Source organism: Corapipo altera, unplaced genomic scaffold (genome assembly GCF_003945725.1).
Source record: "Corapipo altera isolate COAL_440 unplaced genomic scaffold, ASM394572v1 61411, whole genome shotgun sequence".
Lineage (NCBI taxonomy): Eukaryota > Metazoa > Chordata > Aves > Passeriformes > Pipridae > Corapipo > Corapipo altera.
Genome location: NW_020884875.1, coordinates 29,716,627 through 29,744,140, shown reverse-complemented (window position 1 = coordinate 29,744,140; position 27,514 = coordinate 29,716,627). Strand labels below are relative to the sequence as shown.

Genomic DNA, 27,514 nt, shown 5'->3' with positions numbered 1-27,514 from the left:
TTCTCTCTGCTCCAATTCCAATACACTTCCATAAACTGGAGTTCAGAGATGTTCTACGTAAAGGAATCATGGCCATCATGGTGGAATTGCCTGGGATTCACAGCAGAGCCAACTCTGTGACATGAGGATGTGCTTTTTACAGAGGGTTGGTACTGGAACACTTTAGAGTCTCCAGAGCTGAATAAATTACCATTCTCTGTCTAAATAAACAAGCATGGGTGACAGGGATTTTTAGGTTTTGTTGTTGTTGTTGTTGTTTTTAATAAGGAATATTGTCAGTCTTATTTTATTATGCATAATAGAAGGTGGTGAAAAAAAATCGACATAAGCTCTGAATCTACCCTAATTAAAACTACAAACACAATGTTATTTGAATGTCTTACAACATTGTTTAAATCCAACAAGTAGACAAGAAAACAACAAATCTATGCAGGGGTTTTTATACATATGGTGAAGAAAATTTGCAAAGTGTTAAAATATATTTTCTGTTCTGTATGTTTCTGGTACGAGGAAGTGATGTGTGGATTACTGTATATTTATAAACAGAGCCTTGACTTTTACAAGCAATAATCAGCTTCAAAACATACAATGTATATCTTAAAATATCCCCTAAAGCTGCTCATACAAAGTCAAATCCAGCACCTACTAAAGTTCAGCCAGCTGACTCTTTGACTGGGCACTTGACCAGGCCTATGGTAATTGTGAAGTACCTGACAGTCTAATTGTATTCATATGAAAAAAATCACATTGCATAGATTTAAACAGGAAGACATGCAATAACAAGACAAGTCACAGTATAGCAAAAAACCTTGTTTCTTTGGTGAAACAGAAGCATATATAAAAGTTACAAAGATTTTAGACTTTCATTCACAAAAAAACCCCCAAATCCAGACATTCACATTATACACTATACAAGATAATAATATAAATAGAAAAAAGTATTATGTGCATTGTTTGGGGGCGAGGGGTGGGCAATGAACCAGCCAACTGTGTTGGACACATGAAGGTTGAGCAGCCACTGCCTTTTCCTAAGGGATGTTGTCTGAACTGTGATCCCAGTTCCCAACCTATGGCCTGGTCACTCCATGGGCAGCTCTGCCATGTTAGCTGGCTTTCAGCTCTTATCCTTTCCTTTCCAACCTTTTTCATTACAACCCCACATGAACACAAAGGTGTCAACCTCACATCTGTGTGTATTTGTCATGTTGCGTTAAAACGTACATCTTAAGGAACTTACTGCTCTTTGTTTTCATTTTTTTTCCTTTTTTTCCCCCTTTTTTGTTGTTGTTTTTGTTTTTTTTTTTAAATCCTGTGCCCAAAGGTGTGCAAGGCACTTGGCAGGAATAACAGTCCCTTCTGTGGAGAGATCATTCCAAATGTTAACTTCTACTTCACTGTACACATCAAGGCCAGTTACCACACTAACCAGGGTAAGAAACCATAACAGAAAACTCCTACCTACACACTGCACCAGCTACAACCTAATCATCTCTCTGTGCACACACTTCTCTCTAGAAAGCCAAGATCCTGATTCTTCTGTAAGTCACACAGTTCTCACTCATTTAAACTGCAAAACAAATGATCCTGTTGAGCAGGAATTTTGCTCTCTGGAGAAAATAGCAAGTTGAACTGAAAGATGGTTCCAAAAGTGGAGCTCAGGGGCTAATACTGCACTGGCGAGCTCTTTCAATCTTCTTTGTATGGGTAAAATAACATCCAATAAATTAAATCAGTATGGCTTACTTCATTTATTTATGTACGCTTCACAGCTGCAGCATTCATACACAAACATTCATTACTTTATAAAAAGGTTAAAAAATGGTTATATATACAAAATTATTTACTTTTTTGATTTTTGCTTGTTTTTTACAAAAAAAAAAATCCCCCAAATACCAGGTCTACCTCCATTTTTGGAATGCAGAGACCTGTAATATAGACCTTGTGGTTAATGTTGTGAAAGTAATTTTTTCCTTTCTTTTTTTCCTGTTTTTTTTTAGTTCTCCGAAAAAAAAAAAGTAGCCTTGGTTGATAAAGTTAATGTATTAGCACTTGGAATTTTACAGGCTCTCCCTGTCATACAAAATTCCTCCACACAGTCCTTTCTCATGAGTGGTGAAGCTGGAATGGAGAGCAGAAAAAAATGTACCATATTGCAGTCCCTAGTTCATGCCTTATGCCACTTTTATGTGCTCTGTCTAAACTTTGCATCTCATGGGCACAAACTGTACCTTGGATGGGAATTGGTACAGTTCTCATCAAAAAAAAAAAAAAAAGTCATGTAACTTGTGTGTTTATCTTCACCTGATAACAGCAAATTTCAGTCAGTGAAGTCATTATTTCAACCATTTCCAGCCTAGGTAAACAACATAAAAACAACGTCATAAATGACTGAAGACCTCTGAGGCCGTTCTAACCATAAATATGCCTGAAATTAGTGTGACTTTTCATTTTATATACACGATTTTAAAAACAACACACAAACAACATTAAAATCATCTTATTTACATTTTCATTGGTGCTAAAATCGAGCTGCTTAAATATTGCAGAAGGCTGGTACATATCATTAAAATGGTCCACACCGATGGCATATAGAAAACTAATAATCTTTACAGGCTGGAAATGGTTTCCTTTTATCCCCATAAGCACTTCTCCTCCTTTTTTTATTTATTTATTTATTTCTTAAATTTTATGATAAACACCATATCTTTTTTTATTTTTTTGCAAAAACACATTGCGAATACTGCAGTCCGTAGTTTTCAAAACAACTTGATAATACTCCTATAAGTGATAGAAAAGGCACAGGAAGTTATTGACTTTGGCTGAAATGGTGGAGATCCCCCGTTCACCATTTAGCTCTCAGCGCCTTGAGTCCTGCCACGTCCTCATCCAGCGGTGGTAGTGCTTCGACGAGTTTAGTGACGTTCCCTTCCCCAGTGAGGAGTGTTTGTAGTAGTATTTCTTAGAGTAAGTCCTTTGGTATGTGGATGCTGCAACGAGAAGGAGGAAATTAAAAAAAAAAAAGAAAAGGGAAATTAGTTTAAAGTTATTTAATTGGCTACATTTCATGACACAGGTCTGTTAATTCTTGGTTAATTAGAGAGTTATGCTATGACTGCTATGAGTGCTATGACTGTGTTACAGGAAGGAGAAGCACCTCTTACACACAGTGGCAGAAAAAATCGTTAGCGATACTAGGGACCTGTTGATTCCAGAAATTATGAGTGTTATTGTTTATTTTTAAAGAATCTCAGTGCCTTATGTAAAGACAGAAAGGGAATATTTTCATTAATATTTTAGTAGTTTTGGAGGATTGGTGTTCTTTCCTATGGACAGAGCGAGCAGTGCTGCTGTCATAATCTTTCATACCACGTTTGCTCTTCTCTTATTACTTACTAATTACTCATTACTTATTGATCATAAATTATCCTACTGTTTCTGCTCTGGCACCGTTTTGCTTTCAAAGAACTCACGATTCATGCAGGTAATTTTGGGCATGTCCCATCTGCCATTCCCTTGGCATCGGATGGTTGGGATGTGGCGCTGGATGAAACCGTCTTTGCAATGGTATCTGATGAGGGAGTTGATCTCGTAGCGAGGCTTCATCTTTCCAAAGGTCTTGGCGTTTTCCACAACAGGAGGTTGACCACAGGCAACTTGAAGGAAGAGAGAACATCACCCAAAACATCACCCTGCAAACCCACTTTGAGCTGGGACTGCCCTCTGAGCCCCAGCTAAGGGAAGGGGTCAAGGGATCTCAGTCAGACCCTAAGAGGCACATCCAGACAAAGACAGGGGAGTCGGTCTTTCCTGTAGTTCTCCAGCCTTGTAGACCAAACACAATAGTGATGCAGATTGAAAAATGGCAGATATTGTGGTCAGTATCCCCTTTTTGGTTTAAATTCTGATGTAAATTTGAGCCAAAACTGTTGGCAGTCACACAAAGAAGGGATTTTTCAAAAGCCTGAAAATCAGTGAAGTTACTACAGGCATTTAAAAAAAAAAGTCTCATTTTCAATATTTCTCATGTCTTCCTCAATGACACTGTTTAAAAGGACTTAAAACTGAATACACCAAGGCCCAGAGAACACATTAACACAAAGTTTTAAATGCCAGTTTAGAGAATTATGCTTTTTGTCACTGGAAAGTTTGTACCTGTTGCTTTCTTGCAGGTGTAGGTCAGGTGATAATTGCATGGTACATCATTCCACTGCCCATTCTCGTGCCAGATTATAACAACACAGTCTTCTCCAGCAGAAAAGAAGCTGTCTGGCTGGTTTGGTCTCCAGTTCTCATATTGCTGCAGAGAGATGAAGCAAAACCATTATCCCCAGTGCTGGAGAACATTCACATTCCACTTAACAGAAGTGCACCTTTGGTGAACAGCAATCTCAATTGTTTGATTCAGGCTGTTAAGCACGGACTAAATAAAGCTAGATTTATGAAATACTCCCAGTCTATTAACAGGTTTTCTCAATGGGAAAAAATATTCTGCTCTAACACCTCATTTACTGTAAACTGATGTCAGGTGAACAAAACAAAGAGACACAATTCAGCACAAGCAAAACCAGATCCTAAGTGTGTCAAAACCACTCTTTCCTACATAGACAGACATGAAGTAGAATGCTAGGAAATACAGTAAATAGCCCATAACCCTCATTAGTCCATATCTACAAGGTGATAAATCACAGACTGGCTTTTTAGACTCAGATTATTTATTCTCTGACCTCATTTAATGAAGTAACTCAATGAGATGACATGCAGAATTAGGTGAAACATAAGTGAATGTTTCCCCAGACCATCCCAGACTGATGTTTCCATTAAAAATGCTAGGTGGCAGACTGAGCACAGACAGCAGCCTTTCGGCCTTCGAAATGGGGATTCAAATACTGCCCTCTGCAGAAAAGCTGACTTCAGGCATCTACGAACATATATATGAATAAGAGCAGAAAGTGACTAACTGGTTTTAGAAGTAGAAATCTGGTTGTTGGTATGTGCAAAACAAACTAACAAAAAAATCCCACAGAATAATCTTCAAATGGCTGTAAAATATCTGCACAATGTCTTTTTTGGATTAAAATTTGGGAGGATTCAGTCTGTTTTTTCAATCAATCAGGAGGAAAAATAGCAACATAGGGAGTGTCACACCAACTGAAACCTGTGCATCAGTCCTTGTCAGGGACATACAACTTCCTCCCCTAGCAGTCAGCAGAGCTGGTATAATCCTTATCCCTTTTCTCCCCTAACCTTGTTCCCAAACAAAGCACAGTAATTTGAGATTTGCACAGAGGAAAGTGAGAGAAGATTTGGAAACCATTCCTAGAGATTTTCGTTGGGATTTCTGCTGTCTGACTCTGAGAAGAATTTAATGAAGGATAAAAATAGATATCTGTTAAGAGCTGGAATTCACATAAATGCCAGACATTAACCAGGCAGCTAGCCCCTTGTATGGTCAAAATTACACAGTTTCTACAGTGCTTATATTTTCCTCAGTGCTTACATCCTTCTGTCTAGAGCTGGCCTATATAAATGTCATAAAAGTTTAGCTTTCTATTTTTTAAAATTTATTACATAAGCCCCATTCTTTGCCTGGGTGAACACATTTTAAAAATGAAGTTAACATGCCCCACACAAGTAGTATTTACCTTCCAGTGAATCAAACTAAGAAAAAATAAATTAGTTAAGTACTTAACATTTTTCTGCCATGTGTCATCTTACTCATCACAGGTTTTAATTATCCAGGCAGTTTAACCATCACAGTCCAAATAAATTTGTTCTGCACTGAGTTTATTACCTCTAATAAACTTCCCCCTTTTTATGTGGAACTAACTTAATTCCATCTCGAATTTTCAGTGTTTAACAGTTCCAAACTACAATGAACACTAACTCATTTACCCAGGTCCAGAATCCATTTGCTTTCAAGAACATGCACAGACACACAAAAATTGAGGAAAGAAGTAAGTCTAATGGTAGAAAATCTGATCAATAATTGAAAGCAAAGGAAAGGCTGCAACAAGCTGTTTCTTGTAGAAATGACACCAGAGAGCTGTTTGCTTCTGCAGGAATCAGAGTGTGGGAATGGAGGATATTTGATGGCTACTGGGGGCGTGTGAGCTGGAGGTGCTCCCACCCTCAGCACACAGACTCCATATGCTCTTTCTTGCCTCAGCAAAACGACTCCAAAATATGCATTTGCTTTGCTGGCAGGGCTGCAGTGTAATGGCAAAGGATTATATCTGGACCCCGTGGCTTGTTTAAGAATGTCTAATACCCTCCAGCATAACTTGCTATTACCTCACATCTGATATCATAATTGCACAGATTTATTTTGGCTAAGGACCTCTGATTTTTGCCTGGGTTTAGTGCCAGAATTGCTTAGCAGAGGAAGTTCCAGACTTCTGAATTGCTTTCTTAGGTCTCCACCCAGATTTTCTGTAGTTTTTCAACTCCTTATTTTTCAACTCCCACTGAAAATGGGACAATGATACAAAGAGATTCTCCCTGTTTGAGTGGAATAAACAGCTAGACAAATAAACTAATATTTTGCTTTCCTTTTATGGATTAGATCTTTGCAGGATCATAAGCGTGGTTCTGATTTTCACTTACACTAGTGTAACTCAGGTGTTACTGCACCATCTCCAGTAAATATATATCAGCAAAAGAATTAATGGGAAGAAACCCTTGGTAACACTCTTAGGTTTTGGGTCTATTTAGTTTTGTCTTGTGAATGATACAACAAGGTAATATGCTAAAGAAAAGCTGATACCACCCTTTTAGTCCTCAGCAGAAATACTTAAACCGGGTGATTGCACAGTGACCTAAAAGCTATCACTACCCTGGCTTTTAAGCAGCTTTACTACAACTTTTTTTCTCTGGATTAAAATATTAAGTACTTCCAGATCGCACATTTTTGGACATATAACCTTAATTATGTACATGACTCAAAATCAGAGGAGGTTTGGCTCAAGACATTTTTCTCTCACAGGCTGTGGAGAGGCAAAGCAATAATGGAATGACAGAATGGTTTGTGTTGGGAGGGACCTTAAAGCCCATCTTGTTCCACACCCTGCCATGGGTAGGGACACCTTCCACTACCCAAGCCTCATCCAATCCATCCTTGATTAAGCCTCAGGCTCAGACAGACACTACTGTACCAGCCACTCTGTAAAGCTTTCAGCACCCACAGTGGCAGGAAAACTGGGGCTTTTTCTTAAAAGCCTAAGGTTTCTCTGTAAACTCATAACTGCAGAACCTAGCCCTGGGGATAGGATTTTGATCCCTGTTACCTCCATTTGGTCCTTGGGGAATCACTAGTCTGTCTTGCCACCATTTCAGGCTAAAAATTGGAGCTCTTGTTATGCTCTTTATGTCTTTAATTATTCTGTAATAATTAATCTTCCTTGTAGATTTTTTCTTATTGTTGTTGAAATCAAAACCTACACTGTCACATTGGATTTACTTGTTCCAGTTTCCTCTGCTAAAGGGCCCTGAAAATTTTCCTGCAGACAGAGAGTGGATAATCCACGACTTAGAGATGGAACTGAGCTGGAATTCAGCTCTTCAGACTTTCTGCGTTGCATTAGACAATGCACTTGGCTGGCCATTCCCAGCCCATGAAGTGGACTCACAGGGGGAGTTTGGATAGAATGGTTACCAAAGCCCGTGAGAGCATTTTTTTTAAGTTCCACATTTTTGGGAAGGATTTCCTTATATGGCATGGCATTAAGTCACAGCCATGTGGTGTGACAGGCTAGCTTGTCACACAAATCGAGCTAAAGAAGCCAGGATTACAGCAACAGCTGTAAAGTAGAAAACTTTACTAGCTAGTCACTACTTATTCGCATTCAGATGGCCGCTAATTAAACAGAAGGAGCATAATCTTCCCATAATGAACAAAATCTCACCTTGAGGGAGATTTGTTATTTAAATTCTCAGATAAGCAACCTTCCTTGACGGACTCATTTCCTTAATAATGGGCAATCCACTCAGCACTGCCAAGGTGAATCTGGGAGTAAGCAGAAGCTCAGTTTTGTGACACTCCTTCGAAAAATTTCAGCCATTCCTTTATCTCCAAAAGGCCCATCAAGTTGCTGAGATAATCACTTGAATTTTGTATTCCAAAACATTTAACAAGCACTGTTTTTAATGAAAGACAATAAAATAAAGTACTGGTGCTAACAAAATTTTACTGCTTGACCTCAGTATTTTGTAAAGACCAATAATTTACCTGAAATACTCCTATTTAGATTTACAGGTTAAGGCTTTTGCCTTTGCCCTTCTAGGCAAAGGAAGCTTGTCTTCAGCATGTTTAGATAACCTTAAAGTACAAATAAAACTGTCTTGGCACTTTTTGGCACTTGTTATTGTGATTTTTATTTTCTTTCATTCTGGCTGCTTCCCTATCTTATTCCTTCTTAATGCAAGACTAATGAGGCAAATTTAAAAAAACAACAAACAACAGTGAGAGATGTAGGGAATGGCTGACTGGGAACTTCCAGTGCCATTTCATCGGAAAGTGAAGTAGCATTTCCTGCCTGGTATTTATGATTAGGCCGAGACCACCACTGCAAACCTCGTTGACCATCATCCTTTTTTTTATTGCTATAACAAAAATACACTTTTTTTTTTTTTTCTTCACAATAGCAGACAAAGTCTTAGAAATCTTTATCAGGAAAGCCCCTGAAAGAGACCCTCACTGTGGAGGTTCTGCTATGATTGAATAGCTCAACTAAAAGTTATATCTCACTTTCAGACAGTCCTGGTAATTACTCAGTGGCTGAACTTGGGCAAGATCAGCTCAAGGTTACCGTGAGAACATAGACTCCTCATTTGTGGCTCATGCTGTTATAGAGCACTGCTGCTGTTACATGAGATATTTGGAAAGTTTGAACAGGATTGCATTTTCTCTAAAAAAAAAAAAAAATCAAATATATTTCTATGAAGATCTGGCAATGTCTGAAATACTTCCATTAATGTCACCTCGTATTTAAATGCATTTATACATTGGGAAAGACAGGAAACTATCTTATAGTGTAGACTCTGTTTCACTAAAGTTCACCCCAGTCCTGCAAAGAATTTTTCTGTTTAATTTTATGAATGGAAGCAGTCTGACAGAACTCACCAGAAGAATTCTTGAGACTAAAAACTCCATTCAGTGACTGCTTAAACACGTACCTTGATTTAGAGGCATAGGTGGTGCCTTAAACTTTGCAAGGAAGATCAGATACCTGTGAGAGGGACCAAGTTAAGGGTATGTGTAAACCTTTGCTGGGAGAAACTCAAATCAATTTGAAGACAACTGCTGTATTTAAACTTATCTACAAGTACACACCAAAATCACATGTCATGATCCTGATGATTTTTTAGGTCATAGTTGAATAGCTTCCCTCTACCTCTTAATCTGAGTTTTGTTTGCATAGGATTTGGAAAACTGGCAGGACTTGGCCCAGGCAAGAACCCAACATTCGCCATGACTGAGTCACACTGTGAGCAAGACAAACTCCTGAGAAGAGCTTTGCTAAGGACTTTTGCAAAAGATTTCACTTGAAAGGGTTGGGGTTTTTTGGTAACAGAGAGATGGGATGTATTGAAAAACTCTCTGAGTCCTATGTAGCAGCTTGCAAAAAAAAGGGACTCTGGAAAACATACGCTCGTGTGTATCTATGGATATCAACAAGCAGTGATTGCAGATTGAATAAGCAGAAAGATCTATGCAAAAATAAATAATTTGGGAAAGAAATGTAATGAATAGGAATTAAACGAGTGAAAAAACACTAGTTGATGAAGCTGAAATATAAAAGCACTGTCAATTCTACATTTTGGGAGGAGCCGATTGTGAGGTGGAGCAGATAACCAGCTGACTGTTTTTAAAACAATACCACAGTATGACATTTTTTTCCATGAAAAGCGGAAAACAGTGAGCATGGCGATAAACCCCCACTAGGTGACACTGTCTACTCATTGCGGAGTCCAAATACTCACTGGAGTACTCCAAAATTATAATTATTCAGAAAAGACACCTCTTTTGTTAACTCTTTCAAAGCTGAGTGAACCCATGGACTTTTATCTGCTCTGTATCATGGTTTTGTTGATTTTTTTTTTTTTGAGTAATAGCTTTCAACATGGTTCATACACTGTACAGTTCAATTTTGAGGGTATGCTATGTGTGCTAGGCTTTTGTAAGTCACTTCAGTAAGAGAATTCACTTCAAAAGTTAGTGGCAAAGAGCTGGTGAATTTCTCTTGGTACTGGGCACATGTTTTACTGTGGAAGAAAGGTATGGTAGGGTGGTAAGTGTTAGCTGGTGTAATGTTCTTTGGGAGTCACACTGGCATAATTATACGTTCCCAAATTGTATAGTGTGTGACTTATTCTTTTTTTGCACAGCTACCAGGAGAGCCACTGGGAAAAAAAAATTTATGTCATTTATGTCAACAATTACTGCAAATTTGAAGTTGCTCAAGATTTTTAGCCCAGAGCCAACAATAATGAGGCTCTGAAGTAACTGCTGACCCCCTTGACAAAAACAAGACAAAACCCCACTTTGTCCAAGAGGACCTTCTATACTGCCTACGGCATCCTGGACCGAAAATATACCTGTCATTAATAACATTATATGGTTCTCCTCCATTTGAGTGCAGGTCAAATGAGCATCTTAAAAAGAGGTCATAATGACTGACTGCAGCACAGAACCAAAACATTTGGTAGGTTTAAAATCTCCTTCTCCAAGGACCCTGTGGGACACGGGCACAATGAGCTTTTTGTTTGCAGCTGACTACAGCACTTTTTTAGTTTGTTTGCTTTATTTAACCCACAGAGGCAGGCTCCTTCCCTACAATACTCTGTGCCTTTTTGAAGGGGGTTTTTTTTGTGTTTGTGTTCAATGAAGTTACTCTTTCTGAGAGAGGGGTGCAGTTACAGATTTTTTTTTTCTCAAGTTAAAGCTTTCTGATTCACCAGCCAGTGAAGGACGGAAAAGAGAGGGCTTTGTTTTTACCAGAACTAAACTTCTGATTGTTTTTTTTTTTTTTTTTTTTTTTTTTAATGTAGCTACCTAACACTGACAACCTGAGCACCAGCTTTGCAGAACACAAAGCATAAGTGCTCCTATGATGAAGGGAAGGAAAACCAGCTCAGGTTCTCTAGGCAGCTTTAAAAGTGGCAATATGCCCCGTTACTTCCCTGGCTGGCAGCACTCTCCCAGTGACAGACAATCCGGCCACAGACACTGGCCAGCTCCTTGTTGCAGCACTAATCTTATGTAATGGGGGTGAGCTCACTGCCCTGCAAAGTTCTAATTATCAGCAGTATTTTCCAGAGGATGTGAATAACCCCCCTTGTGAGGCACCATCCCAAGTAGCCGTATGGGCTTAATCCATAACATGAATAGCTCCTTCTCTGCTGTGCCTGCTCACAAGGGTCCTTAGCAGGGAAAACCCAGCCGTCTAAATACAAAGGGGAAGCTGCCAAAAGCAACACCAGATTTTTCTTTTTTTTTTTTTTTCCTTTTTTTTCTTTTTTTTTTTTTCTGTTTGAATGGGTGTGCTTTACAGCTGTAAAAGTTGGTATTCAAAGGCTGAAGTGAATTATTTAAATTCAATTTCATCCGGGGATCTTTTGCAGTGTCACATTTTGTTCTCTTTCCCTTTGATCAATTATTAAATGTCTCCACTGATGATATAAGTTTTGGTGTTTTGTAGTTTGTATTGCATCACATTTAAAGCATAAAAAGATACAAACAGCATGGACAAATTCCTCTGTTCACATAGTTGTGATTGTTTAGGTGTCTGTGTTTTTCCCAAAGTTGTTTTTATTGCTCAGTGCTTTCCATGATAATTGTAGGATGAAGATTGCCCATGATACATCCTTAAAGAGTTGTTCACTATTCAAGAAATGCTGGGAGCAAAGTCTACAGGAAAGTACAAGAATAATTTTGATTCTGTAGTTTTCTAGGTGCAAATGAAGACAATATTTAGCCATTTTCACTCCAGTGCAGAATATAAATCAGAGGAAAACTAATATTTCTCCCACACCAAGAGCCAACAGAACAGCCCTGTAACTACCCTGCAACAGAAGGAAAGAAGACCTAACAAAATATGCTCTTAAAAATACTATAAAATTCTCTTCTGCCTCTTAGTCTATCACTGTAATCATACCTGAAATGCCTTGAGCAGAAATTGGCTTGATTTTCAGTGAATAACAGAGCTCTAAAAATGTTGGGGCGTTGCGAGTTCTCTGAACACACTTCAGCACCTGCTCTCACTGCCTTCACCTCTGAGACAAATTATCTGAACTCAGGGACTGAGCAGATATGCCAAACTTTTCAGTTTACAAATTCCCTTCCTGCTGCTCCACACAATTTTGGATGCTGCTCCCAGTCCAAGCCTATGACTGTGGCAGTGGCCTTTGATCTCCAGCTCTCAGTGAACTTGCTCCACATGTGAGGATCCCTGAGATTTCCTGAAAGAACATTCACTTTTTTATGTTGTACTAACACACCTGCCATTAGCTTCTTTCCCTTCATACAAAAAGGGAATGACTTATGCTGCCAAAGTGGTTCATCAGCTCCAGAACATGAATCCACCTCTCCCAACTATCAGAAACACTGAAAAATTATTTCTTTCCTAAACAGAAAGAAAAAAAAAAAAAGAGAATTAAAAGAAAGAGAGTAGAAACATGTTGGGACAAATTTCTTCCTGCCATGGGGATACAGTGCAGCAAATCAGAACAAATCAGATACGTGGGAGTGGCCAATGGATCCCACAGCTTAGTATAATTATAGGTTATTTTATTCTGCTTTTTGGCCTTGGCTAAGCTCCAAGCTTAGCCAAGGAGCTCTTTGAAGATATGCTCTGACCTTAACCAAGAAGCTCCCAATTTTAATTTTTTTTTAAGAATCTGCAAAAAGACAAATATAAGCAGATTGGTCTGACCAATGAAATCCAGTATAATGATGTATCAGTTACCTGGAAAGCAATTTCTTTATGAAAAAGTACCACCTGGACTGACAATTAAACTTGAATGCATGAGAGGTATGACACAACTACATTATTCATGTAATTTTTCACTTCTCAAGCCCAGTCTGTGTTTGGGATTTAGTGGATAGAGAATGCTGAAAAAGTGTGTTTTACCAGCATATGGTGAGACTTCATCTACACCACTCAGCCCCTTGCACAAGATTATGTCACTTTGCCTGAAAGGCAGGAAACTGGTAAGCAGTTTTAAATAAAAAAAATCAACAACAACAAAAACCCAAATCAAAACCCAAAACACTTTACAGTTAAGAAATAAACCTGCCAAAACACCCTAAAAGTACCCAGATAATGATGCATCAGACACTTCAGTGAGGTAGATCTAAAAGCCTCTTCAAATTCTCTCTGCAGTAGCAGATCTGCAATACTGTAATTTAGGAGTGGGGCAGTGGATAATTTTTTTTGTCTTAAAACTTTTTTTGAATGGAAAACAGGTAGACTCAATGCAGATATAGACAAAAGTCATGTGGGCCAAGAAGTATTAAATACTATTTCTTGCTTTCTCACTGAATCTGTACTTGCTTCATTATTCAAGACACCAACATTTTTCTTGGGGAATTCTGAGAATCAGAGCATGTATTTACTCTTCGTTTATTCCAAGACTTGTTTTCTGTCCTTATTTTTGTTCGGCGTAATTCCAGTTGATGCACAAAAAGCACGCACAGGAATAGAGGGGCTTTTTTGACTGCTGCTGGTTTTGATGAATTGCTAACAGCTAGTACTTTCTAGAGGGGTTAAAAAGAATGAATTCCAAAATATCAAGGGTGTCTAATTATTTTTTTTCCACTACTATGCAACTAAACAATAATTTTCAGTAGATCTGTGAGCCTGTCAAAGGTACTCTACATTCAGTGTACGTTTCCCAGTGAGAACCTTTATTCTATATTCTCATGTACATGTTTTGTCCAACTATCATATTTAATGGTGGCTGGCATTTGGCCTCAGTTAAAAGAAAAAAAAAGGAAAAACACAAAGAGGTATAAGCTGAAAATTCAAAAAATTACTGTTTTCCCTCCACTGAGCTCATTGGTTGAAATATCTTTTAGGGGTAAAGTTAAAAAAAAAAAAAGGAAAGGTATTTGAGTATTTGATCCCTTTTCCAGAAATTGCTAAACAAATACATGCCAACTGGCAAAGTAATGGTGCCCGTGGTTCAAGGATTCACAATTCCAGGGGCTTTTTTTTTTTTTTTTTTTTTTGTTTAAGAAAGAAAACTCATGTGAAAGAGAAATCACTGAAATTTTTCACAGTATGGCATAAACAATTCCGTCCATAACATGTTTTGCTGCTGCTGCTGTTGTTGTTGTCAATTTACTTTTTCTTTGAAGTCTACCAAGCATCAGAACAGTGTGGGTTTTTTTTCAATCCAAAACCTCATAAAATCATGTAATCATGATTTGTAGATTAAATCAAGATCTTATTGGAGAAAATTCAAAGTAGTATCAAGATAAAGATGAAAGTACATAAACTTGTAGATGCTCAACCAGTTTTCTGATGGTATCTCCAAGAAAACTGTTATCATGGCGACCCTCAGCAGAATTGACAAATTTTCCCCTATACCAGAAGTGTTAAACAGAATTGTAGATAGAGAAGAATATTTTGGAGAGCACATCAAGCTGGGAAACAAATTTAGAAACAGCTGAATTACAGATGCACCCTGATATGTAAAACATATGAAGGCTATTTAGGCTTTGCCTTTAGGGAAAACCCAACCCTAAACTCAGAAATTCAAGTTAGAACCTGAGTGCTGATGTAATAAGTCTGATTTTTATGATCACAAATTGTACTAATGCATTTAACACTATCATGAATACTACTCAGCTGCAACTACATAAAAGAGGCAATTTTTTAACCTACATAGTATTCAAATTCATTGCAAATTTAGAACATCATCAGGGAAATACATTTGATGCATATATTTAATTAGGTCATCATTTCTATTAATCACTAGAGAGGTTATAAATCACTATAACCAGAACTGTGATTAGAAAGTATGAGAAATGAGTTAAAAGCCAGGACAAAGGAACAAATGAGGTAGTTGGTCAACACCACAGGATGCAGAATCCATATGGAATAAGTTACGAGGGAAATCTGTTGAAGTAGTGAACATAAATGATTTCAAGAGACACCTAAATTGTTTCTGAAGGAAGAGACAGAGGGAAGTTTTTAAAATTGAAAGAAAAAGAAAGTGAGATAAAAAAAGATCAATCAAAACAGAAATCTGTTGGACAGATGGTCTCATTCTGTTCCTAGAAAATCTTAATTTCTTAAAATTGAAAATTACAGTAAAAATATAACACCGCATTTGGTCAGTAGCCTGAATTTAAGAAGTAATATCTCAGTTCTAATTTCAATTTTAATTGCCTGCCTTGCTCCAGGTGTCTTTCTACATAAGTTGCAACAACACATGCACATGTGTGTCCAGGGGCTTTCTGATTTCAGAATTCACAACTGGAAAACAAAATAATAAACATAACTAGTTTGGGGGTTTTTCCTTAATGTAATTTTCTTCAATGGGTGCTAAATAGCAATAAATCACCTGCCTCTTCTACAAAAGAGATGCGTTTGAGTTGGAAAGAGCTTGATCACATCCTGCATTCACCAGCTCTTTGATTCTCCTTCTGCTGATTCTCCTTCTTGTTTTAAGGCAGAAAGAGGTATCAACAGTATCCTAAAATGTTACGGGTGAATTATTGGTTGCAGGCCCCCTGAACCACCTCAGAATGGCTATTTCTCCACGCCAGCTGTAGAGCTGCCACACAGAACAGGCTCCAGCAATACCTGGGAGGCTGCTTTGTGCACTCCACAGACCCAGCAAACGCAACAGCTTGAATGCCAGATCCTCACCCAAAAAATGCATCCTGCTCCATGTACAGATGGTCGGGGAGCTGCTACACATGCCCTTGTGTAAGACAAGAAGTGCCCAAACCAGCTCCACCAGAGACCCTTAAATTGCTACTCTTTGAAATCCTTGAGATTTCTCACACATACAAAAATAGGAAGTAAGAACAAGACTTTGGAACTAAATCACAAAATATTAGTTATCCCAAAGTGATTTCACTGGCTGTTTACTCAGGTCCATATTTGGTGGCAGCTTTTTTTTTTTTTTCTGCACACAACTTCTCTCATTGCTGGTGGGAATTTGCTAAGCTACCAGAAAAAGAAACGGATGAGTGATTTCATTTCAAAGGCAGCTTACCAGTGGGCTACCATCAGTCCAGCGGAAATCACGCTCAAACATCTTGTCATTGAGGCCAATCCACTGGTAGTCGTGCCCAATACCTAGGGAACCAGAAGGGTATTTTCATTAAGCTTCCCATAAATGGAACAGATTTCACCAAAGAAAATAATTTTACACAGACATGAATCAGACATCCTGTCCTTAAGATTCTTCTACTCATTTCGCAAACAACTGTTTTACAGACCCTTTGTCAGTTTTGTTTTGTTTTAAATTTGGAATGTCTATAAAAATGCAGATTCTCATCTAACATTCTTAAACAACCCTGTCTCTTCACTTCTGTTGGTGTCTACCAAGGGAAACAGAATTACTTTTCTACCTGAGCGCATACGAGGGGGAGAAAAAAAAGGCAAATAAAACATTAAAATAACAAAATCATGTATTATAATCTACATTCTTCAAGTTTTGGTATGGCTGTGACCTGTGTTGTCTAGATTGAGCAACACAACACAGCGAGACTATTTCTGTATGCCAAACTAATAAAATATATGGTGGTGTGGGCATTGATATCATGTACACAAAAAGATCTTAAGCCTCCAGAAAAATAATGTTTCAAGAATTTCCAGTGTCAACATTAAAGTTCCTATCTTCTTCTCCCCATCAAAAAGCACCCTCTTCTCCCCCAAAAAAGTATTTTCTATGCAACAAAAAATAACTTAATAGTGACAGGGAACTTGTATTTGACTGTAGAAGTAAACATTAAGAACATAAAGTGTGCCTTTTAAACATTCTAAAAGTATATTTTAAGATGAAGTTGTAAAAGCTGAGTAGTCAGGAGGGTATTTCACCAGCTCTGAATCCTCAGTGACCAGAGTCATGGAATATCCTGAGTGGGAAGGGACCCACAAGGATCATCCAGTCCTGGCCCTGCATAGGACCGTCCCCAAGAGTAACACAATGTGCCTGAGAGGATCATCCAAATGCTCCTTGAGCTCTGCAGCCCTGGTGCTGTGACTGCTGCCCTGGGGAGCCTGTTCAGTGTCCAACTACCCTCTAGAGGAGAACCTTCTCCTGACATTCAACCTAAGCCTGCCCTGACACAACTTCAGGCATTCCCTGGGGTCCTGTCCCTGCCCCTCTGGAGGATCTGCAGACCTCCATGAGGTCTTTATATCCTTCTTAAATTTTACCCCCCCCAAAGCTGGAGGCAGAGGAGCCCTCGAATGGGGCACATACGGTTGACGAAGATCTGCTCCTCATGGGACAGGATGCTGGTCAGATGAGACCCCTGGAGCCGACACTCCCGTTCTGCCGTGTCCCACGTGCGTCGGTGCGCAAAGTACTTGTAGCACTGCCCCTGGAACTTGTGCCAACCATAGTCACAAGTCTCTGTGTCTGTGGCAAACAAATAAACCACTTCTCTGTCAGTGGGTAAGAAACATAGGGAAGTTTTGTGCAAGCTGATGGATTTTCTGTAGGGCAAAGCTCCAAGAAAAAAACCCACCTTTTAAGTAGTACAAAAGCAAACATTCATCCATGAGACCTCATTTGCAGATAGTTCTGTTTACCCAGTTTCAGTAAAAGCTGCAAGAATACTACTTATTTAAGGAGTATAACTGCAACTGGAAACTTTGTGAGTTTCCACTGATGGAACTAGGCTCTGTTTGGACCATCTCAAGAGAACATCATCCATCACTCTGGATGAATGAAGTGCCTGGATGTTCAACTGCAGTTATTCAACATCTCATCTGAATTTTCTGACCCTGTATATGTGGATGAGAATTTTTACTTGCAAACAGCTCTTTGAGTTAATGTACTGAATTACTGAATTACTTTCAGAAGAAAATTATGAATGAAAATAGTACAAAGGAAAATTACTGTGATTGTTCAGCCCACAGAAGCAAAGATACAATATTGTCTTTCTGAGCTTACACCTCCAAAGGCTGCCCCAAAACCCATCTTCCTTGACAAAGTCTAACTTAATAAACTTTAGGTATCAGCTTCTTGGGAAGGTTGCAAAGCTGAAATACAAAGTAATGAAATTGTACATTGTCTGTGCTTCTCTGAGGCATAGTGCTGATAAGAAAGAATCACAGACAGAAGTTCACACCAGCCAGTATGTGCTTCCATCTAAAGAGAAATAAACTTGAACCTTGGAACAAGAACAACCTGTAGATTTGATATTAATTATTTTCTCAAGTTGGCAGCTGCAAACAGAGTAGATGGCAAGAAACTGCACCTTTTTGTTTCCAAGTTTGCTGAATGAATCACAGAAAAAAGTCAAAATTAATAAGATGGACAAAGCAAATGTGATGTCTGAATGTATCTGAGCTGTGCTTGAGAACAAGAACAACTTGCCACTGATAAGAGAGAGTTTTAGGGAGGAGTGGGAGAAACAACAGGGAAAACACATACAGTGCTGAGCTATGACAGACAAAATGGCATCATAAAGGATACTTCAGCACAAGATTACAGCCTGTTCCAACCACAGCTATCTCACCTTGAGGGGCCTCAGTGGCAGGATGTTGAAGAACAGAAACACAAAGCCTGACTTCCCACACCCCACCCACCCACCAGGAATTTGCCCCTTCCCACCAAGTTTTATCAATCCCTGAACAAAACTATGTCTGAAATCAACTCTCTGGCCTTCCCAGAGGTACAAAGGCGTCCTGGGTATGAAACTGGATTTCTTATTTTCAGTAAGTCCGTATAGTCAATGGTCAATAACAAGCTTTGGTCAAAAGGGCTCTTTTTGCATTAGTACAGAAACAGCCAATTATTGCAGAACATACCAAGGACAGATGACTGAAAATGCCTTAACTAAGACATTACTTAGCTTTGAGATGCTACCACAACTGTAGAACAGTTTTTCACAACCCCAGTCGGGTTCTCAATTCATAGCAGGAAGAGGCCATTCACATCCTGAAGCAGAAAAGTGTATATTTTTATGAAAAAAATTTAAATTCCCCATAACAAAAACTACATTTTAGATGTATATAAATGGACTCAAAAGTGCAAATATGCCGCATCAAAGGCTTACTATAATTCCTCTGATACTGGTAACACAGCAGTCATTGTCTTAGGAATTTGGTACCAAAATAATTTCCCAAAATTATATATTTCCAAAAATTATACATAAATATAATGAATGCAAAGGCATAATAAAGTTTACACTGGTTATCTTCCTTTTGTTTTCAGAAAGTTGAACTGTAGGAAACTGCTTGTGCCTTGAGTAATCCCAGTTATGAAAAAAGACATGTAATCTACACTACCAACTTGCTAGATTTTTTTATCTTTTCCCTCTTTGTATTCTGTGAGAGGTGCAGGATGTAGATACATCTTTAATCTCTGACATCTAGGTAATTTTAAAGCTTAGTCTGTCTTTGGGCTTCTAGAACATTTCTTTAACCACACAAGGCTGAATAACAGTCCTATGTCCTTTGTGAAAGCTCTCTGGGTTTTATTATTTATCTTGTTCAGGGACTCCTTTGTTCCACAGGAAATAAGTCAGATAATAACAAGGAGGTTTGCATGCTGAGAAAAACGTGGCCAGAGAGGCTTTCCACGTTATTCTAACCAAACCCTCCCTGGCCTCTCCTAGGGAAGGAGTGAAGGATTTGAGAGAAGATCTGCTGAAAGGCAGGTAGAGGAGGCAAAGAGGCTTGAAAACACAAAACTGAGAAGACTGTGTTCAGAAAATAAGAAACAATGGCCTGAGTATCAATCATATATAACACAACTTCTCTTCTTAAGATAGAAAGTGTCAAACAATGACCAGAGTGCTCTTTATTTAAGTGCACGCACTGCAATGCACATCCAACTCCTCCCTCCTATACAAAATAGTACATTGCCTTCCAAAAGAGAAATGTTAAATAACTTCTTCTGCCCCTGTTGGTAGCCCAAAAATCTAGAAAAGCAGAAAAAGACAGGACTGATGGCCATAAAATACATAATGTTCACACATGAGAGAGAAGAGGGTATTTTTGTTTTGGGTTGGTGAGTGGTTGGGGTGGTTTTTTGTTGCTTTTTGCTTTTGGTTTGTTGGGGGTTTTTTTGTTTGGGGTGGTTGAGTTGGTTTTTGTCGTCGTTGTTGTTGCTTTTTTTTATTTTTCAGAGGAGAGGTTGATGAGAAGAGGGGAAAAATGAACAGGGAAAGGAAAATTCAGGAGGGCAGAGGATGAAAAATGCAAAACCAGCCAAGTAAAAATGTGGGGACTGTTTCGTCCCAGCACTCATCAACATCTTTCCTCAGCTCACATAACTTACCAGATAAAGAGAGCTGCAAGGCTGACAGAGAGGTAAGGGTTCCATATGGGTATAAACTTTTAATGCCTTTACTGAACCAGTAAAGCCTAATTGCTGGTGGCTGTAAATTTTCTGACTCAGTCACCTGCAAGCAGAGTAGGTCCAAGCACTTACTCCACATTCATTGTGTACTCAGCCAGGGAGGCAATCACAGATCTCTGTAAACTTATCCCAGAATGTGATGGAAAGACTTAAACACTCATATTTATGGTGTTTTGAAACTTGTCTCACTAGCGTTAAGATTTATGACAATTTACGGGAGTATTTGGGTGATGTGTGCAAGGAGTTATTTATGCAGCTTCGTCTCTCTGTAGCTGCAATTGTACATGTGACAACATCTCTAAACTCTGCATTAAAAAAAGAGTTGTCTGTAGGTTTAATACATAGATAAGTACTGCTTTTTCAATAGCTGCAGTAATCTGCTGACAATAGGTCCCTTGTCTTTAAAGAAATACCATAAGGGGTTTAAAGAAAATAAAGACTGACACAGGTACTAGAACATAATGAGAGTCTTACTCAGCTGTGAATTTTATCTATGACTCTCTGCCTTCAGCTAATGAACAAATGCCAGAGGCTCATTAGCCCACACTTCTTGGGGAGAAACCCATTTTTCTCGTAAATATTCAAAATAATCCCTTCTCAGCTGAAAGACATCAGTAAGAGACCATCTGTTTTCAGAAAGTATCTTTGCACTAAGCCCTTCTCAACTACTTCAATCCCCAGCTACCAAGTCCTAGGAACAAAGTGAATTAAATAAGACTGGAGTAATCACAGACACTGGAATGATGAACTTGGGTTATTAAAAGAAAAAATTGTTCCTAATATGACAGTTAAAAAACCCAGTTGTATTGTCTTCAAAACCTGGAAGAGAACAGCTGGTTGTACCATCCTGAGGAGCCTCATCCTGTACAAATAGGTGTTTGGGGGATATTTATGCATTTTAAGAAGTGATGTTCAGATGTCATCAAGTGTCATGCAGAACATGCATCTGTACTTCGAAAAGATACAGGTGGTGGGCAAAACAGGGTCTAAGAGAGGTACTCCACTCACCTTTGATCTCATCTGAACCAGAAGTGATGCTACCTGACTGAGCTAAAAATCTAGTTTAGAAGTGAACCACTTCAGCTGCTCTATCTCTAGGATAACTTTAGCTCTCTTCAGGAAGATGTTCCTGGGCTCAAACTGTTGAACTGTTTCAACCCGGCAAAAAAAAGGGGTGCCAGGGAGCCAGTTCCATGTCTGAGTCTCAGGACCAATTTCCGTCATCCAGACTGGACCTCCCAGAAGGTTCCTCTCACTGCTACCATTCCAAGCTCCAGTGGGTGCAGACGTGATGGAATCACCCTACTTTTTGAGCCTCATTTCCAGAGGAAGCCCTTCTCCTGTTCCCTGACCCCCCTGTGGCATTTTGAATGCTCAGCAGTGTGCCTAAGAAAGCCCTTCAGTTTGACTTTTTTTTTTTTTAAGTCTTCTAAAATGAATATTATATTTGGAGGGGGAAAAAAATAATGAAATAAAATCTCAGTGTATTTTTCTGTGAGCACCATCTTTTCTGTGGCACCGAGGCAACACATTCTATCATCCTGGCTGGTCTTTAAATCTAGTGAGGTCAGGACTGGTGCCTTGAAATAAAGCCTGCTTGCCAGACAACCATGTCTGAATCACCAACACAGTTTTATTTTGTCTGGTGGAGCGGAAATTTGGCACTAAAACCTTTTCCCAAATCCCAAACCACTACAGGACTTTAAGCGGAGGAAATTTAAATTCCAAAGCTGAGAGAGCACAGCTCTGGTTCTGATTGACAAACTAGGAAATGTTCCCATTTACCACCTGAAAAGCACTCTCAGGTCATAAAAAGGAGCTTAAAGCTACCATGGTACTCAGAACCACTCACTGCTATGGATTTGCTGGAATGAAGGGGAGGAGGAAGGGAGTGAGAATATTTATTTCTTTTGTTGTGAAAACACTGTCAATTTATAACTTGGGACACAAGATTCAGAAAGTTGTCTCAAGTTGCAAGGTTAGCCAGACTACTGAAAAAGGTTAAACCTTGAAAAGTACTGGTCAAGTCTGAGGTTTTTCAGCTCTGACAAACAAATCTCTATAAGTTGAGCTGGAAGAGTTTGCAAACTACTCTTCACTGAAGCTGGGAAACAAACATGAAAATACACAATTCCTTAATTAAACAAATCCAAAGGTTTAGTTCATTCACCTGTGACCAAAAACATTCAACCGAAGAAAAAGAAAAAAATATTTTCATGAGTTGAACAAGTACATTTTAATACACCATTTCTTTTCCCATGGAAATCCCTTCATTAATTTTATTAACAGAAAAGATTTTGCTACTCTAGTCCTCCTCCTACATATTGAGTAAGCGTCTCATACTATAAATGTTTCTTGTAAATACAGTGGCTTTTCTTGCAGGGAACTTTCTAACAATTACAGAGACATGGGTATTTAACCTTATTTCATCTGCCCAGTTTAGAAAGCCTCTTACAACTTACTTGTAACTATAAATCCTCTACCTACTTTGGCTGAAATAATTACAGAACAAGTAATTTTAAAAATTCTGGGATAAAGCTGTCAAATCTATGGTCCCCAGTGGATGAATACATAATCTGAATTATTCAGTAGAGTATTCCTACATAACTGATGTTTATTGGAGGTGAAGGGTTCTGATATGTCTTACAGTGTGTGTAATTTTTTAAGACAGAAACTCAGTCAGTTTAGGAAGCTTTGCCTAGTTACTCCAGAGGGGTGTTGGAATGGAAAAGGATGACCTCCATCACCACAGGCTGAAGAACACACCTTACCTTGCTCACAGAGAGCGCCTATGTAGCTTGGCAGGCACAGGCAGGTGAAGGTATTGAGGCCATCAATGCATGTGGCTCCGTTCCTGCACGGGTTGGACTGGCACTCATCAACATCTGCAGCAAAAAGATAAGAGTGTTTTTACAACCCACCCAGCTCCCAGAAGGTAAATGCTCTTCAGCCTTAGTCACACTGGTGACTGGGACCAGTTCAGCACAGAAGAATAAAACACTGTGTAAGATCCAAGTGGTCACTGTGTCGATGAGAAGAAATGCTGCACCATGCAGCATTTTCCTGTGCCGGTGGAAAATTTGACTTTTATATGTGACCACAGCACAAAAACTCTCACTAAGCACTGAGAACCTCACGTATCTTCATGAAGCTCAAATATTGGAAATCTTATCATGTAGCATCAAACACACTGCTAATTTCAGCCTGCAAATCAGCAGGCACTGGTTTGTTGTTGGCTTGCATTTCTCATTTCTTCCTTGTCTAATCTTATCAAGATGAGGACAAAGCACCATAAAGGCCATATCACTTAATGACCAGTCAGATAGTAGCAGTCTTGCACAATAAACAAGTAACAATTTCTGTCCCCCACTCCTCCAAGGCTAAAACATCTTGTCTTCACCTTTTAAATTGGAGCACTAGTTCATTTAAAGTAATTACTTTGTACATGTATTCGTATAGTTTACAAGCTAGTCTATCTTTTCATAAAGATCATATGATGATTTCTAATGAGTTCTGTTTCTCTGAAACAATCACAACTTAAACTTTAATGCAGGTTTTGCAAACATCTCAGTCCAAAGTGAATTACTGGTAATGATTCACTCATTGAAACATAAGACAGAAGTTAGACATATCTACAAACCAAAAAAAAACTAGGAATAATTGCTGCATCATGAGGAGGGCTTTTTAAAAAAATATTTCTATTTTAAAATATACTCTGTTCAAATTTTTGCTAGGTCTTACTTGCTCCAGTCGTTTGGAAAGATCTCAAGGTAATATTTTAGGCTTTATATCCAGAATATCCCTGAATACAAGGGCTAAAAACGCTGAGGTTTCCTATCTTAGATATCACAAAACCTATTTCTACATGGCAACGGTCTGTGGAGAGTCACACTCCAATTTTTGGATAAGCCTCTAAAAGTGCTAGGGGACACAAAGTGCACAGATCATTTTTTTATAATTATTATATCTGATCTGTGTTTTGCAAACAGAGAATGCTATATTCCATGACAAAGACTTAAGATGCAGCATATAAAATGTGATGTCTACCACTAATGAACTAGTGAAATACCAAACTCATCAGGATGAGCTAGGAAAGCAGAGAACAATATTAACTATTTTTTAAATCACATACAAAAAACACAAATTTGTTTTACAGAACACAAATAAAACCATATTAATCCTGACAGCTATGCTGCAGTGATTTCTTCAACCTTTGGGTGGAGTTGAGTTTTTTTCTCCTAACCTATATATGATGAGTTAAACTCATTTTAGCATATTTTTTTTCTTTCAAATTTGGCAGGCAACTGTATAACAGACAAATCCATGATATTTATCAGGGAATGAAACTTACAGCTTTTCAACAGTCTAAATTATCTCTGCACTAAACAGCCAACCTACCACTTTTACCATATTTTGGTTAGATTTCTGGAAGAAAAACTGGTTATTTTACACTGTACAGGTGAATCTCTGGAAATCCACAGTCGCAGCAGGTACACATGGATGTCACAGGCAGCTTGAAGAGGTCCTCAGATAGAGTTGTCACAAAAATACCAATCTATACCAAATATGCATATGATTACCATAATATTTACAATTTCCTGGGAAAAAATATCAGACTGGCATTCAGTACTCATCTTCCCAGTCACTTTTAGGATAAATTTATTTTACCAATCTTCCAAATAATTACTACAGGCTCTTAGAGAACTATCCCAAATGTTAATGTTTGGGTTGTTTTATTTAGGTATTTTTGAACTTAGTGTTCTGAATTTGAGTTCCTGCACAGCTCTCTCAACCTTTCTGTGCACACATCAGTGCACTTTATGGGGAGAGAGAAAAGAGAGGACCTCCTCTATTTTGTTGCTCTTAAGGGACTCATTGCAGAGTTTTTCAAATGTCTGTTTATTCTTCAACTTCAAAACTCAGCACTTGCACAGATCTCATGTAGGAAAACTTTTCTTAGGCTTCATCTTACCTAATTCACACTGCTCTCCACTGAAACCTGGAAGACAGGTACAGATGTAGAACGAACCACGAGAGTAGCAGGTGCCACCGTTGAGGCAGGGGTTGCTCTTGCAGGGATCCTGGCCTGTTAAACAAGTAGAAAAAAATGAATTTGACTCCGCAGTTTCAAGGAAATAGTATATTTTCAATTTTTTGGAAGAAAAAAATCTTCATTGCTGCATTGATGGTGCAGTTTTACTGCGATTACAGAAACTATTAACACTGGAAGTAAGATAGTTTTGTAAAACAGTAAAGCTTGTCTTCAGGCATCACCATATTTCAACTTTAACAACAAAATATGGCATTTACTAAGAACTAATACAAATTGGTTTTAGAATTATGCTTTTTCACAGCAATTTGCACTGTATTTGGCAGTCATGATACTCTAAGGATTTAGTTTGCATGACATGATGCTTAATTATAGCTGAAAACAGTTAAACAAATGCACAATGAATGAGAAATGCTTTTCTTTTGAACAGGGTTAGTTTATGCAGAATGACAGGGTACACAGAACATACTACTGGCTGCTGTTGTTTCAGGTCTTTCTTTTATCTAATCAGTCAACGCCTGCAAGGTCTTTCTTAGAAATACATTTGAAGAACAAAAATAAAGATACTGAGTACATTTGTAACCGAACTAAAAAGTCAGAGAAAAGCTTACCTGATATGAAATCCTTGGTTGTCACAGGAGTTATCATTTAAATAGCTTTTCCTCGCAGAACTTTATGCCTTCTAGTGGTGTTTATTTCCACTGAGTTTAGATACCTAGGTATTTGCATTTAATTTCATGCCTAGGAGAACTCATTCACACAAACAAGTGCACACTAAACTATTTCTAAGTGTTAGCTTCTCAGAGTTAGAGAGAAATCCTGAGGACAGTCCTTCTGGGGTACAAAAATAAAGCCCTGGCTTTGAAAATTTACGAAATGGTTCAGAGATTTCTGAAAACCAGAGAAATGAGAAAAAAATAAGATTTCTGATTATATTTTCCACAAAAAAAAATCTGATTATGGTCAATGGAAAAAAAAAGGTAAATAACATCTATTTTACCCTTGCAAACTGGACATTCAAAGTCTTCCTAAAGTACCAAGTTCCCTGTCTAGTCATGAGAATGCAGAAAGTCCAGCTGAAAGCCTCCTGAGGAAACTCCCATGTACACAAGTTTGGGAATATAACTAAATAATTAGGGATTTCACCTTGGAGGTTTTGAAAAGGATCTGATACCATCCATACAAGAGGGTGTTTGTTTTAGGACTGCTTCACTGAATGTCACAAATGTAGGGCTGTGTTGAGCACCTTAATGATATTTATTGTGTGCTTGTTGTCACTTTGTCCGACTGCAGACTGGATATTTTCCCAGTAAACATTTTCAAGCTACCTGGATTGTTTGAGGAAAAATAATACAAACTCCTATAAAATTAAGCCCGTTCTTTACTCAGCTATATCCGGACAAAAATTTGGATTGAAGTTACAATACTCATAGAGACCCTACCTGCATCATTCATGTATTTGGTGAAATGGTGCCTAATAGCCATCATGAAAAAAAACTCTGTGATAAGTGATGTCTAATAAAAAGATCTGTAATTTTTAAGAGGCAGACACTTTATCAACCACTTCAAGCTACAGATGGGCTGAAAACAAGGTCTTGTTTCTCTCTTGTGTGGAAAGTTATCTTGTGGGTTAGGAGATGCTAATTTTTGTGAAAATTCTGATCTTAAAATGTGCATGAGGGTTTCTTTTTAAGTCAACTGCAAGATGTTAAGAACAACCCTACTTGCAAACCAGTTGTATGAGTACTATCTTCACACTAGCACAGAAGAGCTATCAGACAAAATTATCTGTTTGAAATTGGAAAATTTAATAATTACAGCAGAATTCCCTATCACAACCAGTGTTACTTTCCTGCCTTCTAGAACTGGCTTGTTACCTCAGGTCTGATCCAGAGCTCCATGATGCACAGC

At 38.4% G+C, this 27,514-nt stretch overlaps 1 protein-coding gene across 3 annotated transcripts in view; it reads right to left on the bottom strand.

The window, feature by feature from the left end:
- Positions 1–236: 236 nt before the first annotated feature.
- The window catches only part of VCAN (versican), a 97,615-nt gene continuing 70,337 nt past the window's right edge, over positions 237–27,514 (bottom strand). For all 3 annotated transcript variants that reach the window (XM_027634927.1, XM_027634928.1, XM_027634929.1), the window contains 7 exons: positions 25,526–25,639; positions 23,325–23,438; positions 17,443–17,601; positions 16,228–16,310; positions 4,153–4,297; positions 3,471–3,653; positions 237–2,987 (listed from right to left, as the gene is read on the bottom strand). In XM_027634927.1, the coding sequence (XP_027490728.1) occupies positions 2,857–2,987; positions 3,471–3,653; positions 4,153–4,297; positions 16,228–16,310; positions 17,443–17,601; positions 23,325–23,438; positions 25,526–25,639 (929 nt within the window). In that variant the 3' untranslated portion in view covers positions 237–2,856. The remainder of the gene's footprint in view (positions 2,988–3,470; positions 3,654–4,152; positions 4,298–16,227; positions 16,311–17,442; positions 17,602–23,324; positions 23,439–25,525; positions 25,640–27,514) is intronic.